The 19,791-nt window shown below is 35.6% G+C and overlaps 2 protein-coding genes across 2 annotated transcripts in view; one reads left to right on the forward strand and one right to left on the reverse strand.

Moving 5' to 3' along the window:
* Positions 1 to 383: 383 nt before the first annotated feature.
* LOC118746456 (cuticle protein 18.6-like) lies at positions 384 to 1,306 on the forward strand. The gene is made up of 2 exons (XM_036480306.1): positions 384 to 536; positions 1,025 to 1,306. Exons 1-2 carry the CDS (start codon positions 399 to 401, stop codon positions 1,304 to 1,306), a joined length of 420 nt encoding a protein of 139 aa, XP_036336199.1. The 5' UTR covers positions 384 to 398.
* An 8,683-nt stretch (positions 1,307 to 9,989) lies between these two features.
* Positions 9,990 to 19,791, reverse strand: part of LOC118746287 — a gene marked incomplete in the record, with an annotated part of 62,660 nt that continues 52,858 nt past the window's right edge. The window contains 3 exon segments of the mRNA XM_036480129.1: positions 9,990 to 10,903; positions 11,311 to 11,662; positions 16,776 to 16,972. Of these exon segments, the coding sequence (XP_036336022.1) occupies positions 10,535 to 10,903; positions 11,311 to 11,662; positions 16,776 to 16,972 (918 nt within the window).

The raw sequence follows: 19,791 nt of genomic DNA on the forward strand, positions 1-19,791 counted from the left end.
TATCATAAAAATACAAGCGCCGCTCGGAGTCGGAGGAGAAGTTCGGCCAAACACTAGCATATTGTAAAAGCGTCAATCTCTTAGTACTATAGTAATGGTCCTCCGTGGATCTCCACGGTCTACAGTAATTCTAAGAGATACCGCATCGATCGTTTATTTTTCCTATAGGAGTAACTAAAGCAGGGATCACACGGTACAGAGAGGTGTTGTTTAGAAAGTTGTTGAGCTTCACTAATTATCGGCAAATGTTTCTAGATAACACCACCAGAATTTGGGTAAAAGTCTGGTTGCATTACAGGACTTTTTTTTTGTACTTGATCTAATATGAATGTATTTAAGCAGCCAAATTAATTAGCTCATTATTTTTTTCGCAGACCATGGAGCCACGCCAGCTATTAATGTATGACTTCATTGCCTGCATAATATATCTACAATTGTCTGCAAGCATTTTTCAACCTTCAACCGCCCAACGGCAGCAGAATCCGCTTTTATCAGAGTTTTATGCAGATTACAAAAATCAACACAACAACGATGAGGTGCGTATGAGCGAGATAAAATTGATTGCATAGCATTGACAATACTTATATTTACATACATCCCATACATTTTTGGGACTAATGAACATAGAAAACTTACTGACCTTTTCACTCACAGAATGTGACCTGAAAAGTCAAGAAAAAGAAAAGCCCGACATTGAAAGTTAGGCGCGAAATTCTGAGCCAAAAACAAATTGTCACATTTTACTTAGATTTACGTAAACTGCATTTATATTTAAGAGCTGGCTAACTTTTTATTGGCTAATCTTAGTTTATACCACATAGCTCGAGCGTTTAAACTAAGTTTGAACCACAGTCAGATTTAACCGTACACTGAAAAACTGGCCCTTAAAGCAACCACTAAAGTAAACAACAATAAAAAATAAAATAATGGCATTTATTAAATGCAGAAAACTTCGGGAATCTAGTAATGTAACCACTTAAGAAACTTTTCAATCAAATATCTCAATTTTTACTTTCCATTTCAGCTGAGGTACGCTTATCATTACTTCGTTGACCATCCAGAATCAATGGTGCATTTGCATCATCAGGAGGAGCGCCAAGGCACAACAGTTAAAGGAGAATATGGGCTGTTGGAGCCAGATGGTTCGGTACGCAATGTTTATTACAGCGTGGACGGAAGTGGAGGATTTCGAGCTATTGTACGCACCCGAACAGCAGCCAGCAGCACACATCATCGTTTGCAATTACAGCAACAACAGCCAAACAAACCCATACAACATGCGGAACCAGTGGCATTCATTAATTGAATAGTGGAACATTTCAAAATGTGATTAGTGAAGTAGAAATATCTACATACATATGTATGTATGTATATGTAATATGATCCTTTTTCCCATTGTCGAATGAATAAAGATCTAAACAAAACTGTTTTCTTTTCAAAAATAAAATTTAAAAAATGCGCACTAAATTGAAAAAAAGTAAGTGCCTGTGGGCCACACTGGAGAAGTGCAACTTAAAACGTTACATATTTATCTAGTTTGTGAATAAATCGACGGGCTAGTTAATATAATGTTATAGGCTTAAGATTATATCTTATTCCAAAACATCGTATATCATACAACAACAAGAAGAAAGTCCATCCGTCTCTATATCGCTCTGCTTTTGTCGCTACTTCTTTCTCTATTTCTATCCTATCTCTTTTATATCTTTATCCCTATCTTCATATCTGTAGAATTTTACAAATATAAAAGGCCCTTATTTCTCCTTTCACTAAGCTGTTGTAAGCAAAATCGTAATTTTGTTCTATTACGCTTTCCAATGTTCGATTGATGAAGGTTTTGAGTAAAAACTGGTTTGCGTTCGAACGGGTTAGGGAGGTTCTTAGCGATTTGAATGAAGCTTCCATTCGTGCTAACGCAAACGGATTTAAACCAGATGAAGTGGTGTGTTTTGTTTTGCTTATCGAGAATATTTTCCAAAATTTTGTTCGTTGTGAAAAACTGATCTGCACTAGATTTTTCATGCCCGAAATCACACTTATAAGGTCCAATGTGTTTTTACATACGTTATCCCCATCTCTAAGCATTCCAGTAATTGCTAAACTAAATATCCATACAGTTTCTAGAGGTGTCTTCGAAGACCAATGTTGGGAGCAATATAATTATTTGTGGACCAAGGAGCACCTGTTCTGAACTCTTTCTAGCCATATTGGCCCAATCTTATTACCAGGTACTCCTGAGTGACGTTACGGATAAAGTAAAGCAAGTTCATTACGTTTTCCAACATAATTTTTTAGAGACTTGTATTGCCGAACTACCGGTAGTACTTAGAGAGCTAACCAACGCCTTAAATTAAGGCCTTCTTTATTACAACTTCTTAGTTTGACTTGGAAATCAGAGTCATATTCACCAGGAAGTTAAGATTGTCCCAAATCCCTTCGATATACGAGTAGACTTCAGATTCTGACCTTGTGTAAATTTTGGAGCCATCAGTAAATGTTTTACATTATGTAAATTTGGGCTAAATTTTTCGGTTAAGCCAGCAGTCAGCCGCAAGAAACACAGCATTATAGTAACTCTGCAGCAAATAAAATAGTGGTCTAATATCCAGTGATATTGAAAAAACATTGGAGACTAAAAATCTGCTCGGTGTCATCCATCACCCATTTCTTTAAAGGCTACAGATGGCCACAGATAAAAGTATTAAGTAACGATAGATTTATCAGTACATCCAGAGCAGAACCATGTGTTTTAGGGTAAGCTCCTGTACACCATATGTACTTCGATCGTTCTTTGAAGTTTGGCAAGCATAGTACATATTTCCTACGCGATTGATTGAGAGTCTATCCAACCACACCACAAATGCTTAGCTGATAATGGGTATAATGTTATGGCTGTATGTCAACTGGAATCCTCTAGGTGACTGACTCCACCAAAGACCTGTTTACATTTCTAGAACGCTGTTAAGGCTTTGGAGGTCTTTTGTTAAACGTTGGCTTTTTATCTATGATAACAACTAAATACTTCACTTTGGAAGAAATGTGAGTAAACAAAACACTTCAAGGGTATGGAGAACACGGTCGTCCAACCTTTTCCTTCTAGTAAAAAGCACAACACTTGCTTTTTTGGATTAGCGGACAACTCGATCTCACTACATCGCTCTCCTACATACAATTGAAAGAGAAGAGCCTGTAACGAGGCATGTGGCAGCATCGGCACAGACCAGAGCGTAGATATTTGAGCTGTTACAGTCTGCAAGTAACGAATAAATTACCACACAAAGGAGAAAACACGCTGCCCTGAGTACAGCCTTAATGAACTTCACACGTGACATAGTGAACCCCTTCACACTTTTGTCAGCAAACCATTTGTACCTTAGTACATATTCAACCAGAATGATATTTTTTATTCGCTTATACAATTCTTCGTTCAATTCCTAATAAATAAATTAGGAGGAGTAATTGCATTAGTTTTATCAATTGCAAATTTTACTACCACATTCTCTTGCTCTTCTGTCTGATCTTCCAAGGAACAAAGCATATAAATCTTGCTAACATCAACACAAGTCTCCGAATCAAGTTTCTATACTACGCAAGTCCAGGCACTACATTATAAAATATCGCCGTCTACTTTTGTTTTGCTAGAGGCGATCCAAGTTTTGCTCTCTGCCGCGTTTGTTTATCGCTATCAAATTAATTTTAAATCACATCATACCGTTAAAATCGATTTACCTACAAAACGTGGTAGACATCATTAAAAAATTAAAAAAGGTTAAAGAGCAAAAGAAACCGTTTAGCTAACTTTTCATTAAATCACCGCGTTAATGAGTGGCTAAGCAAACCAACTGTTCGCGGGAAAAATAATTAACTTGACAAGCAGCCGTTAGTTGTTGCCTATTTGTTCACACCCAATTGATATACATACACATAAATACATATGGACATATTGTAGTAATACATATCGTACATTTGTTGCAAGAGTGTCATAATCCAAAATATCAAAAACTCAAAAAAAACGAGAAACGTTTACAGTTTACACTCGCTCCCATGGCGAAAATGAAGACACATCATCTTCTAATGAGCTTTTGTTAATGGATACAGCAATGCAATTTTTGCAAAACATACTTAGAAGAGGAGTTGGTTTGCATTTCTGCACACTTAACAAAATTTTTTTATTTTCTGATTATGACGCTCTTGCAGCAAAGGTGAGATATGTATGAATGTATATGTATGTGTTTTGATGCTACCCTGCAGGAAATGTATCTAACTATAAGCTAACTTTAAGTTGATTAGAAAGGAGCTAAAAGTCACTTATTATCTGTATATTTTCTTCGACGAAAGCTAATTATATTTCTATGGCGGTGGCCCCGAAATAGTCAAGGGTGGTTTACCTCTGCATTAGATGTAGTCAAGGGTAGTCACCTCTGCATTTGATGTAACTAACTTGTAACTAACTACGTTTGGACATAAAATATCAATAGGAAACACAAAATATTTTTGTTTATTTCTTTATTTATATTTACTTTATTTATTTTATTACATTTCATATTTGTTTACATATTCTGCTGTAGGTGGTCACATATTCGAACTCCGTCAGACATAACTTCAAAATGATAATATGAAATTTCGATCTTCCTTTTATTTGTCCTCAATTCGAAAAAGTATTTGCGAAGTGCAGGATATTTAAATAGAAACGCGTTTAGAAAAAACAATCTCCTTCATTACTCCTGCATTACTTGTCAACTAGTTTCAAGTAAGCTTTTTGTAGCTAACTACAAGTTATATATTTTATAGAAATCCCGCAAAAAATCTAACTACAAGTGGGTTATATTTTATCAATTGATAATTTTTTTCTGCAGGGTATAATTGGCACGTATGTGCTTGCAGGCACTTATCGTTTAACAAATATGCATACATATTTAGTGTATACATATCTATATGTTCCCAACACACTTGAAATAAGTTAGAACACACGAAACAAGCATCACAAAAATTTTAAAACGCAAATACCATACAAAAACTTATAATTACCTACATATATACGTATAAGTGGTACTGTTTAAAAATACTATAAATGCACCTGCATAGAAGCCATTTTTTCCAAAAGTGAAATCTTGTGAGCAGAAGTTTAGAGTAAGGTCAATGACATCTGCCCGAAAGCATAGACACGGACAAAAAAGCGATAGCAATGCCCCTTAATTACTAGATACTTATTAACGTTGATTGTTTTTAACTCTGCGCGACATGCGAACGTTTTTTCGGTTGTCTTGTAGTTCGTAAACAGTACATTTACAGTGCGATTCTAAAATGAGTACACTCATGTACATATACATTTGTATGTATCTATGTATGTATATAGTCAAGAATACCTAAAAGTTTCGCAAAGACACGATTACCTCGGAAATGAATGTGGAATCGATAAAGCGCTTCCCCTTTCGCTTCTAGAAGGCATGACTTTAAGATGGGCAACGCCTTGCAGTCGACGTAATGGATTAAAGGAATCGAGACATAAAGTAATACCATCTGGAATATCTGGAATCGCTTAATTGTTGTTGTAAGGGTGAAGGTGACATGGTAGCGACCATCCTGAAAAGGTGCTAACAACGGAGCAGATGGACTCCATACAAAATGTTCTCTTTTACAAATTACTGGCCGATAAGGATCAGCCTTCTTAGATTCTGTTTACAAGGGGGGATATCTGTAAAGAAAACACGACTGCTGGCTGGGTTGGGGCAACCATACCCACTGTGCCGCCCTATCAAAAATTCATCATTCTAAGGTCGCAGTGAGGTACTTTCCAAACTACATTGGCATCGAAACCATGAAGGTACTAGGCGTGTATAAAGGAGTGCGGCGCCGAGAGGTATCAATGGCGCCAGCAACACCGGGATTCGCAAGGAACACACAAATAGAAATGTCACACGCAACACGCTTTGTGCTCTCGTTCGTCTGAGTAATTCAAGTTGGCGGTTCACAGCTGCCAACAACAATTGTGTTCAAAAGAGCATTATCTGTGTATTGCCGAAAATGAGCAACAAAAGTGTCCGTGCCTAAACTCAGTCTAAGCAGCTAGCGTTTCTAGACCTAGAAGGTACTGGATGTTGTGCAGGGGGCGGAATAGCAAACTCAAGCTCCTGGCGAAACCTAAGGAGAGTTGAGAGGGGCTCTAGAGTTATGCCGGTCTTGTCAGTAGACCAAAAATAAGCTGCGAGGCTGGAGGCGACCAAAGGAAGGCTCAACTTTCGCTTTGGTCCGATGACACTCCTGCTGAAAGCGGCAGGAGTCAATGCTGATGAGCTGGCCAAATAAATGGATGCGGTAGGACCCATGACGAACACATGATGAGGTGCATACAGGCAAATCTGCATCATGCAAAAGCAGCAACGGCAGAGCTTAGCAGGAGTTTTCCCGGTGATAACATCCACATTGGGCTCTTATCAGAGCTCTTGATCAACAAAGCCGAATTCAAGGACTCAGGATCCAGCGACTTGCATGTCTAACTATAACAGGGGCAATGAAAGCAACACCCACTGCAGGTATGGTGAATAACTCAGTGAGAGGGGAGACCACTATGTTTGCATGTATGTATTTATGTACATAAAAAAAAAAATATTCGAACAAAAATGGTGGGTATGCACTGTGGTCAATGGAAAACATCTATTACCACCCCTGCATGATTGTAAGTCATGCAGAGTCCGCAAAAGACTCCGGAAGCATTGTCCAGAGCATGCATCAGACTAGGCCGAGCATACTCTGAAGTGCCAACAAATTATAACTTAATAAAGTTTTATTCATGGTAGTTGAGAAGTGCATGCGCAAAAATTTCATAAATTTATTGAAAGAAATTTTCGTACATGCAGCAGTTCATAGCATGCATTTAGACGCTTGGTGTAAGCATTCGCGCCTAAACATATGGCAATGGAAAAGGAACCAGCAACGCAAGCACTCATGCTACATAAGAAAAGTAATTCAAAGACCTGGACATCTTAAAGGGAAAAGAGGCCACTATATCCAAAATCTTGGTGTTAGACCAAATATATCCCATTCTCAGCTTTGCGAAGATGTACAGGATAATATTTCCTACTCGTGAAGACTGGAGAAGAAACTCCACGTGCCTTTACGAGGATACACACAAATGGTATACCGATGGTTCAAGAATACCTTACCGTATATTTAGCTGCGGGTGTTGTTGGACCGCGCGATGCCGCACGTCTTTTCTCTTAAGCAAAGACGCAATGATAATCCAGGCGGAACTAGCTGCCGTACTTGAGACCGCCGACGTCTCATTAATCAGGCAATATGCCAGAGTAAATGTATTCATATTTTTGGACATCCAATATGTTCTCAAGGCTCTAGATAGTTACCTGTTCTCATCGAAAACCTTTAAAAAACGCGAGCACTCAATGATATAGCAACCCGTAACAGTGTCTTCTTAATCTGTGTGCCAGGTCATGAGGGCTATGATGGTAAAGAAAAAGCGGTCTTCCAACTAAAAAAGGGACAGCCACAACATTTGCGGGTCCAGCCTATTTCTTGGCTTCCACAACAATATTATTAAGAAGGAACTCAACAAAAGCAAAATCATGCACTTTTAGCCATTGGGACAAGTTAGAGGTGCACCATCAGTCAAAGAATTTCCTTTGTTTCAGTGGGAAAATCGCACAATCTGCGCTCATGCTAAGTAGGATAAATCTTAAAACAATATGTGAAGCACTTGCAGGTGGCCTGTACATGTGCATGCTTGGCCTCTGTAGTACAGACATTTGGACATTTGAACATTCTTTGGTGAAGAGAAGGAATTAATGGATCGCAGATCCAAATTTTTAAACGCCTGTCATGGAAAGACCAGGTGGAAAGGACTTGGCATTTCCAATTGGCATCACGCGGTACAGAAGTTATAGTTACAGCATTAAGCGAGAAGAAGAAGAAGAAGCAGAATTTTCAAATTCTTTTTGCGACGTTTTAATATTTGGACTTTTTGTCAACACGAGCCTTGAAATGGGTATTATATGGTGTTTTACTGCACAACTTACCATGATGAGGATATTTTGCGCGCTTAATGTGGTAATCTTCTATTCATTCCTGCTGGAGGTGAACTTCAATCAATTGTATACATATAATTATAATTACATTTTTTTCATCGATGCTACAATAAATTCATCCCTTTAGGAAAGGAGATGGGCAAGAACACTGGAAAATATTTAAGATATATCAATTTGTTTTCGTTAATACTCAATGCGATGGAACCTTGTTCGTGCCATATCGGAAGCCATTCAATTTTTTGCGTACATGGAAGACATCCTGGTCATTGAGAAGTTCATCTCGATGGTGAGTAAGATGTTACTATCTCCATTTAACGACCTGACAAAAAAATTCTGAAAGGAAGCGATATAAGATAGAAAACTTTTGAACTCAGTCACTCGATCGTGTGAATATTAAATAATATTTCTGCAAGAGTACAATTAGAAAATACTGGGGCAACAATAGCAGATAACACATTGGGTATTCGTAGGGATAGTTAGATCTATTCTCATATAAATCTTATCTGACCAAAATTCGAACCATATTCATCACCTTGAAAAGCGCCGCCGCAAAGAGCGCTCTGCCATTCTGTAAAGAGTCGGGGGGGAGTGCAGAAATTGGGATTTTCAGTTGGCTCTAGCCCCCCCTAACTTTTAAGTTTTCTATATATATATATATATATATATACATATATATATAATAGTACCCTGAAATGCTAGCTTAATAGTGTCGAGCCCCCTAAATTCCATTCTGGCTACGCGCATGCAGGGAACGGTTCAAAGCATGCAGCCTCCCTTGCCATCCCTATTCTCTCCAGTTGAGGGAACGGAAAGAGTATCACCAATATCAGGTGGACTTATCTGCGCACATGCGTTTTATCGCCCTCACTACGACAACTCGATTTACGAAGAACATGCGAGTTCCCCGGACTGGGGGGAGAAAGCGCCTCAAATTTCTGGGGGTCACAGCTTAGACAATTAAGGGGAAGCTGCATTTGAGATGCAACTAAGATTTGGACTGACATCTAGGTGAGAAGTTTTCATGGAAACTAGCCGGCGGAACCAGGCACAAAACAACGCATGCAGAAAACAGCACTCAGACTACATTCCGTCCATTGTACTGTTTCCATGTCCCTTTTAATCAGTTAGTAATCTGCACAATTTACGAATAAACCTAAGCAGATTTGCTGTCAAAGAGCTCAGGTGTTCGTCTCTCAAAACATTGCGGCCAAATGCCTCATACCTAGTTCTTGCAAAGACGGAGAAGCACAAAAAGTATTTCACCGTCTCATCCTCTTCAAGGCACGACGGGCAAGTGGAGTACGGCTGCCAAAGTCAGGTGTTTTCCACGTGAAGTGGCCACGTGAAGTGGCCAGTCTGCAGTCCAACAAGTTGAAGGCGAAATGACTTTTACCCACCTGCAGACCCTCGACGCCTCCCAGTCATTTCTGAGCGAAGTATTCACCCATTTTCTAAAGGTGGTTTCGATAGCCGAAGTAAGGCGTGCTACTTCCCCTCTTCTATTTTCCACCACGTAGCCCATGGCCTTGAGGATTGCTTGTACCACACCACCATTAGCTTTGATAAAAACGCCAGATCCTGACCCAGAGTGAGTTTCGGAGCCCTCAGTGAAGATTCGACAATGTGTGAGTCCGGGTTCAGTGCTGGTATTAAACCAGCATTCGGCCTCAGGGAACTCGATAATTATAAAATCTCTTCAACAAATCTAATGGTGGCGTACTATCCTATGACATTGAAAAGACACAAGTACTCAGATCTCTGTCGCCAGCTATTTCCGTCTCGCTACACTCAGTATTTTACCAATACGTATCCCTTTTTTTTTAGTGTCCAGGTGGCTTTTAAGGCCTGTCCTTTTTATTACTCACACGAGTTGCATAATTCGAAATTCCAAATTTTTTACTTGGCGATTATGACGCGGAAATAAACGGCTGTAGCTGTAGTTTGATTTTTCTGTTATTCATTTATTACATACTATTTATTTACATACACATGTGTTTACATCGTTTCTATTTAAAATAATTAATTTTCTTCGACACTTTAGAACTGCGGTTACAGTTGGTTTATAGAGGTGTATGTACATATGACAATATACCGTTTTCTTACATATAAACATAGATACATTCATTTATGTGTATAAACTTTCTTTTATTTTAAAAGGTTTCCTTCGTTTTTCGATTTATGGCAAAGCACCTACAATGTACAAATAATTTTTGTCGCCCTTAAGGGACATTTAAACAGTTACTAATTAAATTTATTTCACTGAGCACTACAATTCCGGAAAGTAGTTAAATTTACAAATAGAGCAATCTTATCTAATGTATGGGTGCATTACAACAGCAAACAATCAATTTAAGTGTCAAGCAGCTTTTGATTTGAGGTACATTTCCTTCTGGTATAAGCGGCTCTCAAACATATTATTTTCTATTCGTGCTGCTGACAACAAAGCGCAAGTAACTCCTATTTAGCAGCTGAGATGTCAGGTGCCAGCTAAACATTCACCTGCTCTTCCCACTACTAATCGCGTTAGCATCGTGGCCAACTGCAGCGGCGGAGGAGGCGTTCGGTAGCTTCAATATCGACTTGGGTAGGAGCGACTGACTTTTGGTCAACACTTTATCCTTCTCGTACGCCAACTTCGATTGCCCGACGGTTGAGCTGACAGTTAAGGTAGTGGTTGGAGGCATTATGGGAGTTGTTGCTGGTGTATCTAACCATTTTCCGGCTTCTGTAGATTTTTTGTCGAATGGTCGGAAAGCAGTTGGTGCCTCAATGTGGGGCAGCTGTTGGGTGCGTATGAACTGCTCTTGATTAAATACGGATTTGTAAGGTTTATCGATGGGTGGTGCCAATTCAAAGAGTGGATGCTGTAATGAGAAGGTGTGAAATGCGGAGATGTGAGGATGGTTGTAATCACTATGAAATGCAATAAAACTGCAAATGAGCGGTAGAAAATGCGAATGTATCGGCAAATTGTGAGGTCTACAAAAATTTTGTTTAGATATGTTATTATTGGAGTTGTGAGCATATTTTTTAACTACTTAAACAGTAACTTTGCCTTTACGGAATAATATTTTTTTTTTCGTTAACTAATCAAACTAAACACAAGCTACTTTCACTATCCTTATATCAGCAGGTTAATTGCTAAGATACATATAAGTACTTTTGTTCATTTGCCAAAAATGCCTTTGTAATTTTTATTCCACATAAAAACAAAAACCAAATATTTTGTAATTCAGAGTAACTCTATTTACTTATAATAATATATTCTTACATAGTTTTGTGGCACGTATTTCACCTTCTCGTATACTTTGTACTTTTTCGTCTTTTCATTATATTTGCCATGTAATTTGTTGTCGACACTAAAGTAGTTATTGCCACCGTTGTTGCGATTAAATTGATTGTTGTTGCTTGTTGGCGCCACCACCGCAGTGTACCTAATGCCCACATTAGGTATATATTTCGCTGCCAAGCTTCCTCCTCCTACATTCGTATTGACCTCTTGGTAGAATGCATTCACATTGGAGGGCAGTAAAAGGTTACCATAGTAGTGCAATGGCCTTTGCCCTGAGTTGGCAAAGTTATTGCCAGTTGTTCGTGGACGAGATGGTGGTGGTAAAATATAGCTGAAAAAAAAGTTTCAACAAAGTTAATAAATGTACTTTAAAGGTTAATAAAAATTTATTGTAGCTAATAATAATTATAAGTTAACGAATTTAATGTTTTTTTTTACTTATTTTCAATCGTTCACTAAAGTATTATATTATTTGGTTCCGTGTAATTGTCAAAGTACAATGTGAATAGGGGACTCAACAAAGGAAATGAATCTACGTACATATAATAAACTTGTAAGAGACCGATGTCTGTACATTATAGATATTAAAGAAAAATTAATATGGGTAGTCTTTATTAGAGCAATAGAAGCAAAAACAACAATTTTTAGAATTTTTGTCTGTCTGCATGTATGCATGTTTGTACGCGCCACACTCGAAAACTAATCCATGAAAGTGAATGCACTTTTCACCGATGTACTGCTAGAGATCCAACTTAAAATATAGAAAGAAAAAATTAGAGAGTTGCCACTTGTTTAAAAATAGCAGTTTAAGTAAATTGATAAGATAAAGTAAATATTGCAATATGGCTGTCAAAAGAAATAATTTGCAACATGGGCATCAAACTGAAGAGGGTTAGGAAAGTTTACTTTCGAAATTATATTTGTTTTAAAAATCATATTTAATTGAATTGGGAAAATAAATGAATTATCAAAATACGGGTATCAAACAACACAATAATACTTTTAAGGCGCAGTGAAGCACCCGCGTATTTGCTAGTCTTTAAATAAATCTTTACATAAACTTTACTTTTGAAACATACTTATATATGTAGTTACGCGAGGTAAATAGTATTATTTGCCAAATTCAAAGCTTAGACAAGAAACAAGTAAACTTGAATTCTTTAAAAATCAATTATTTGTGTCAATAAAAAACATCGAACTTTCACATCTAATAGCTTCTGAGATGCAGTCGGGTAGCCAGAGGGTGGAAGTGGAATATTTGTGTACTAAATATACACAGATGCCCTTTACATCATCTATATGCACTACATATGTCAGCTTTAAAATTATTCAAGCAAATAATAACTCTTTTATATTTAAGATCAACTCCCTCGTCCATTGAATTAACAGAAAAATGCAACTCATATTTCTGCGCTCATAATCTTCGCTAATTTGATCTCCAGCTTGATAATATTTGTGGCGTTTATGCTGGATAATAGGCAGACAAAGTCTTTCGCAACTTCAAAGTTTCAACTGCCAATGACGTTTATCCCAATATGCGAAGGCTATTTGTGTATTGCCTGGAGTTACTTTGTCTTGTCCACGTCACCGCCAGATCAACCTCTTTTGTTTCCTTCGCTAAGCGTGAAGGCGATCACGCTTCGACTTTTTTAAAAAACCCTTTAAAAATATATATTTGCTGTTCTTGTACCATGACATCCATTTCCATGGACCAAAGAACAAAAAAGTTTATTTTAAAATTTTATTAAAAAGTTCGTTGCATGCTTGAACTTAAAAAAATATAGAGTATACTTTCAACAAGAATATATGTTAAAAACTTTTTTATTATTTTTGAGCCAGTTTTAATTCTTTTTCTATTTTTTCTTTTTAAATAAATAACTAATTTTAAGTTTCAAAATATAAAACAATATGTTTGAGAAAAAAGAAAAATATTTCTCGAGAGACTAATTAAAGTTTTTACACTTTCAGAGGACGCCATATGGAACCAGAAAGTGTAGGCTTCACTTTGAATACCACTAGTTGTTGTAATATATATGTATGTAGTTAAATTGCTGCCACAAAAAGAATAACCTAATTCGGTTCAGAATTGAGGAGCAAGCAGATTTTTAGATTTAAGAATGAATTGGTGGAATTTGTTATGTGTTTGCTTAGTACATATGTCAGTGGGAGTGGCTATGGTACATATATATAGTCAAATTTGGTTTTGTGCGATATGTAAATAGAGATCGCATTAAAAACGCAAAATAAAATTGTTTCCCCAAAAACTCTAAAAATAGCTACACACGTTTATTTAACACCACCTTTTGAAGAAAAATTTTGTTTATGCGATGGGGAGAACCGCATAAAAAAGTCTCACTTAAAAAAATTAAAAGAGTTATGAAAGAGCGAGAAAAAGTTTTCCTAACTAAATAAACAATGAATTTATGCATTGAATGGGTAAATAAAATATATTTTAAACAATATTTTAACATAAAAACTTCCATTCAACAATTTAAATGAGCTTGAGGCCATTTCTTATGAAAAGTTTTGTGGAAGACAACAATTATTTACATAAGGCAGAAGTTATAGCTGCTATTTCGTAGATCACCACAGCTCAATAAAATTGTTGAGTTTGATTGTTATAAGACCATAAATAACAAAAAAAAAACATATAAACCATAAAAAATTCAATTACAAAATACAAAAAACCTGACGAAAAGCGATGTGTAAATAAAAAAAAAATCTTATTTAAAATATAAATTTACTCTAAAAGCTTCACACTTCGAAGGTCAATAATTTATTAAACTTGTTATGTACAATATATGTTGAAATTGGCTGACGCAATACACATGTACGTACAAAGACTCCAATGAAAACAAAAAACGATGCCAACACGGTTTAAATTTACCTAAGGTTTGGATATTCATATATCGCACAAAAGAAGGATTGCACAAACCAAAACGCGTTAACAACTGGCTGTACCTTCCTAGAGCTAAAATGGGTCATTGTACAGTATACACTCGTACATTCAGATACTTTAAAACCACAAAGTGTCCGATATAGCAAATTGTTCAGATTACTAAGTAAAAAACTGCAATAAATCCGAAGCTCAGAAGTGAATAAAAATATTTTGGTGTGCGACGCAACTGCGAAATTTCGATTAGAAGAGGTAACTTATGTAGGAAACCCCAGGAGCTCAGCAGCATACAAATGTTGAATAAAATTGTGTGCAACGTTTAGTTCTTAGGTATTTTAACACCAGCAGGATATTAGTGGTTGATCATTTCTGTACACTTCCTCTTTGAAAAGACCTTATATTTAACAGCATCCATACCTGAGTGGAAGATCGACCTATCTCGGCAGCCAGTTTGAAAACGTCCCATCTCAGAAAACTTTTCAAGAACGTCCTACGTCAGAATTTGGTTGAAGAACGCTCTATCCCAGCTTCTGATTCAAAAACGCCTTATCTCAGCACATTTTTAATGTATTTTCGTTTGAGATAGGGCTTTTTTGAACCGAATTCTGGCGTACTTCAGCCAAATTCTGAGATAGGGTGTTTTTCAATAAAGTTCTGAAGTAGGTCGTCCTTGAAAATTTTTCTAAGATAGGGCGTTTTCGAACTGGCTGCACCTAGTGGCGGATACAGGGGAGGGGCGATGGGGGTGATCACAGCCCAGAGCACCAAAAAGTAAACTTTCTGTTAAAATATATTACCTGAAACGACAAATTTGAAAACAAATTTTTTTATAAAGTTTTTTTTTTATCTTAATCTTCAATCATAATCCCTTTTTTAGGCTGGATAGGTCGATCTCCCACTCAGGTGACGATTTATAGTTACGGTGACCATCCGTCCTGTATTATACGGGACAGTCCTCTTTTTTTGTCTAATATTCTGTTAATTTATTTATTAAATTCGGGGCGCCAAATGTTCTGTATTTCTTTAATGTCTCTTATTTGTACCACATTCGTTATTTTTATGCCTTAAAAGCTCTTAAAAATGGCATGCCAATGAATTATTTTTTATTCTAAAATCTGGACGCTTATGATAGAGCACATCTGAAGTTATAATTTTGCAAAGAACAACAGGGCATTTGTGAGTTTGAATAGAAATTGGAATTGGATAATGATTATTGTTCAAATTGTTAAAATAAATTTCTCTAGTAGCTTTTCATTTTCCTTTGTTTTTGATTGACCTTTTTTCGATAAATTCGTCTTTAAATTGGCCTTTCTTCAAGATCTAGGGGAAGTTGATCCCTTCCAAGAGACGCTTTGCAGTTCAGCTTCTTCCGGATGCTATACACTGCATTTTGCTTGGTCGAAATCTGAGTCTGAAGATAATCCGTTGAACAAAACTTCTACATCAAAAGTAGTCCGATATTTTTATAATGTTTCCCTGCCTAGGAATGTTTGTAACAAATTTCGCGGGGCAAAACTCACGAGCACGAGCAGTTATGGAAAACCTTTCTACAATTGCGTGACGTTACAACTGAATATTAACATATGTATGCAGGTATGTTCTGCTCTCACAAAAGTTTGAAAAATATATGCCAAATAAGGGCTAATAAATCTAGGACCATTGGAAAAGGTTTTGAGGAAAAAATTGGGAAAATGATTTTATGTCCCGTATTCGGCTGCCATAAATATGGTCACCGTATATATAGTATACTCGGAACAAGAACAAGTCTTTTTAACTCGTGCTCAAACAATCCCTAGAAATGCAATCAATGATATAATGGGGATCAGTGGATATGAAAACTGTTGTTGCATCAATTGCTACCCTTTTCACTTTTTTATTTTTTTTTATAATTGTAACATCAAAAAAAAAAGAAAACTCGTATAACACTGCGAAAATATTTGAATAACTTTCGTCTCCTGTAAAAATTTAGCTAATAATAATCGCGTTTTTCTTGGTTAGCGAGATATTTCCAAGTTAATTTTTTATAATTAAGATTTCTGAGACACTCCATTTTCACCCGAAAATTTAAAATTCATAAATCATTTCTTTAGTAGTGGAGCACACAAAATTCATTTCCGTGGTTTACTTTGCGCTTTGTAGCAGAACATTATATTCGTAAGCTTTATTACTGTTTTGGTTTAATTGTGCGGTTTTTTTCAAATTATAAACATGGAGGAACATTGAATATTAATCGTTGCTGTTACGTATGCGGCAAAACCGCAGTAATGAAAACTTGATACAAGTTAGAAAGCGCTAACGTTGAAAAACGCGTTTGGGAATGTGTTCAGGCGGTTCATATACAAAGAATCTTTATTGGCTAAAATTTTCCGGGACGAAACTTTTTGTTGCACAGTATAATATATATATATATATGTAAAAAGTGTGGGAGAAAGGGTCTCGTAGAAGGGTAAAACATGTTACATACATATGTATTTTATAGCAGTCAGAGTGCTTGTGTCAATTTACCTAATAAAGTTCGTGTCTTAAGTCTTTCATTTTCATTACTTACGTGTATGGATTCGGATTCGGTATGTCATTGCTTTGGTCCTCCCAAACCGGCGCCGGTTCGCGAAATGGTGGCAAAGGACGTACTGTAGTGGTTGGTATTGACGGCAAAATGGGTCCTTTATTTGTATTGAAATATACACGTATCGCCGAGGAAAGCGAAATGAAGCATATGACTAGCGGGAATGTGGTTTGTGAAAACTGCAAAGAAATAAAAAAGACGTATTAAATAATCTATGAACTTTCTAAATTTCTAACATATACACTTGTATATACATATGTACATAAATATTAAACCATAAATAATAATCGAATTGAGATAAAATGGCTGAAAACCCAACAACGTAACGGAAATAAAAAATAATGATCCACTTCGAGAGAACTTCAGCTTTATAAAAATTGGTACACCACTAAGGAGACATGCTACAGCCTAGAAGGGAAAGAAAGCAGGTGGTGCAAGTAGTAAATAATTACGAATAAATGTTCACTAGTTTTATTAAATGCGTTTTTCCTTCATTATTGAATAGAAGACTTCTTCATAAAATTTAAATTCTCAAAAAATGTCTTACTAGTCTCAATCATTTACTAGTTACTTAGTTAGTAGCTGAACAAAAAAGAAGATATCTAAATGCAAAGAAATCGCTAATAATAAGTGTTCACTAACAAAATTCGAATGCAACCATTCTTACGGCAGCCACTCGTTCTGTTTACTTACAAATACATATACATATGTATGAAGTTGAATATGTATGTAGGCATAGAAATGTAAGTACACAGTTTAAAAAACCGCAACGCATTCCACAGCACATTTATGGAATTGACACCTTTTTCTAAGCTCCAACTAAGCTTCAACTTAATTAATCTCAACTATTAAATAAAGCATCTTTAAAAAGTAGGCACTAAACAGAAAATATGCAATTTATTGCGCTCATAGAATCAGAAATGGTTGTCAATTAAAAATTCCTTTTAAAGTCTAGAGTTAATTGCTAAAAATACTGACTTTTTACAAAGCAATAGTGTGTAAAGATTCCACCATGAGAAATGTGATTGTACGTTCATGAATTTAAAAAAAACCGCTGTGTGATGATATAAGCTAAAGGACATAAGCACTAGACGACACGCTGAACTTGACATTAAATGCCGGCTGCCAACTGTCCCTGTTGGTGAGGTGTAATTATTTACTACTATACTTAGAAGGAATTTAATTTAGAAAGCAGAAACAAATTTAATTATGGATGTGCATAGGTAACTATGTACATATGTATATTCGAACGTAAAATTTTTAAATACATTTATGTATATGGGACGTTCCATACCAAAACGGACGGGGCTCACACTTCATTTGTTTGATTTGTTTAAAATTTTTAGGGGTGATGCATAAACATAAATAATAAACAAATATGAAATTTGAGCTTGATTAATACATTTTTAAAAACTTTACAGCACAAAAACCAAAACAAATAGATTAAATAGTTTTCCAAATATCTCGAGAACGGGGTGAGGGAAAAATTTGAAAAAAAAATCTCACATACACACATCAAAATTCTCTATGAAAATAAATATTTTGAAAATTTTTTTTCTTTAAAAATTTTTCACATGCACATTTTTTGATAAAAAAAATAGTTTTTGGAAATATGCCATCTCAAAAAAAAATTTAAAATAAATCACAATGGTAGCTCTAAGTATTGCCAATATTTAGGTATAGTATTATAGGGTGACTTCGACAATTATTTGAGTTATGTATTTTTTTTACACCGAAGTTGAATAAAATGAGTACATTACAAATTTACAATTTTTTTTTTTTTAATTTTTGAGTATGCAGTTTTGTAACCCATTACATTTTATAATAAAGTGCGATGGAATATTTTCAAAAACAATTTTTCTTATCAAAAAATGTGTATATGAAAAATTTTTCAAATATCTATTTTCATAGAGAATTTTGATTTGTATATGTGTGATTTTTTTAATTTTTTCTTTTTGCTCCGTTCTCGAGTTATTTTTAAAAATATAAAATCGATTTGCTTTTGTTTTTGTGCTGTAAAGTTTTTAAAAATGTATTAATCAAGCTCAAATTTCATATTTACTTATTATTTATTTTTATGCATCAAGCCTAAAAATTTGAGACAAATCAAACACATGAAGTGTGAGCCCCGTCCGTTTTGGCTTGGAACACCCCATATACAGTCTTATATTTAGAACGTGTAGCTCTGCAAATCAATATATTATGATTTGCCGATGCCATAAATAGTTGTGAATCACAAAATAAAATCCTCTATAAACATACATGTATGCTTATGCATTTATTTATATTTATACTTATCTGCTTATGCTAATAAAGAACACTCAACATAATTTGCTGTAATTTGTCATAAATCACTTATTCTTACCAGTAAGTCTACCGAATGGAAAAAAATTATAAGTAAAATATATTTTGTCTTTATTTGTAAAGGTAATTAAGTGGAAAATAATTGCAACAACAGGGCGTCTACAAGTTGATACGCCTTTTAGGTAAGAAGTCATGCATTTATTCGAATTGCAGTCACCGCAGGCCAAGTGTTAATTTATTCACAATGCTTCACGGCTGATCGCTTCATTGGCAGTGCTCAACAGCGGTTAACATGAGTAATGGCATCGCCTTTTTTCAGATGCGAGCAAAATTTAAAAAAAAAAAGTTTTTCGAAAACACAGCAGGGGGCAGAAAAATGCTTTAGTTCTTATTGCTCACAAGCAGGGACCGTAACAATTACAACTTTTATTAAAAAATCACTCTTTAACAATTATTTTTTGACTTTTATTTAATTACTCTTTAAATAACCGTTATTTCTGACTTTTATTTTATAAATCGAAACTAACAATTATTTTTGATTTTTATTTAAATAATCTGCAAATAACAGTTATTTTTGATTTTCGTATTATATGTGTTAGATAGCAGTTATCGAGGACTTTTATTTATAAAAGTCATAAATAAAAATCAGTCACTGAACTTTATTTTTTAAATCATACTTATAAAAGTCTTTTGT

This window comes from Rhagoletis pomonella, unplaced genomic scaffold (assembly GCF_013731165.1).
Source record: "Rhagoletis pomonella isolate Grant_MI unplaced genomic scaffold, Rhpom_1.0 Rhpom_scaffold_00010, whole genome shotgun sequence".
Taxonomy (NCBI): domain Eukaryota; kingdom Metazoa; phylum Arthropoda; class Insecta; order Diptera; family Tephritidae; genus Rhagoletis; species Rhagoletis pomonella.

Coding starts and splice junctions, on each gene's coding strand:
- LOC118746456 (XM_036480306.1), top strand. CDS start 399: ATGTATGACTTCATTGCCTGCATAATATATCTACAATTGTCTGCAAGC. Junction 537..1,024: donor ATCAACACAACAACGATGAG/GTGCGTATGAGC, acceptor TTTCCATTTCAG/CTGAGGTACGCTTATCATTA.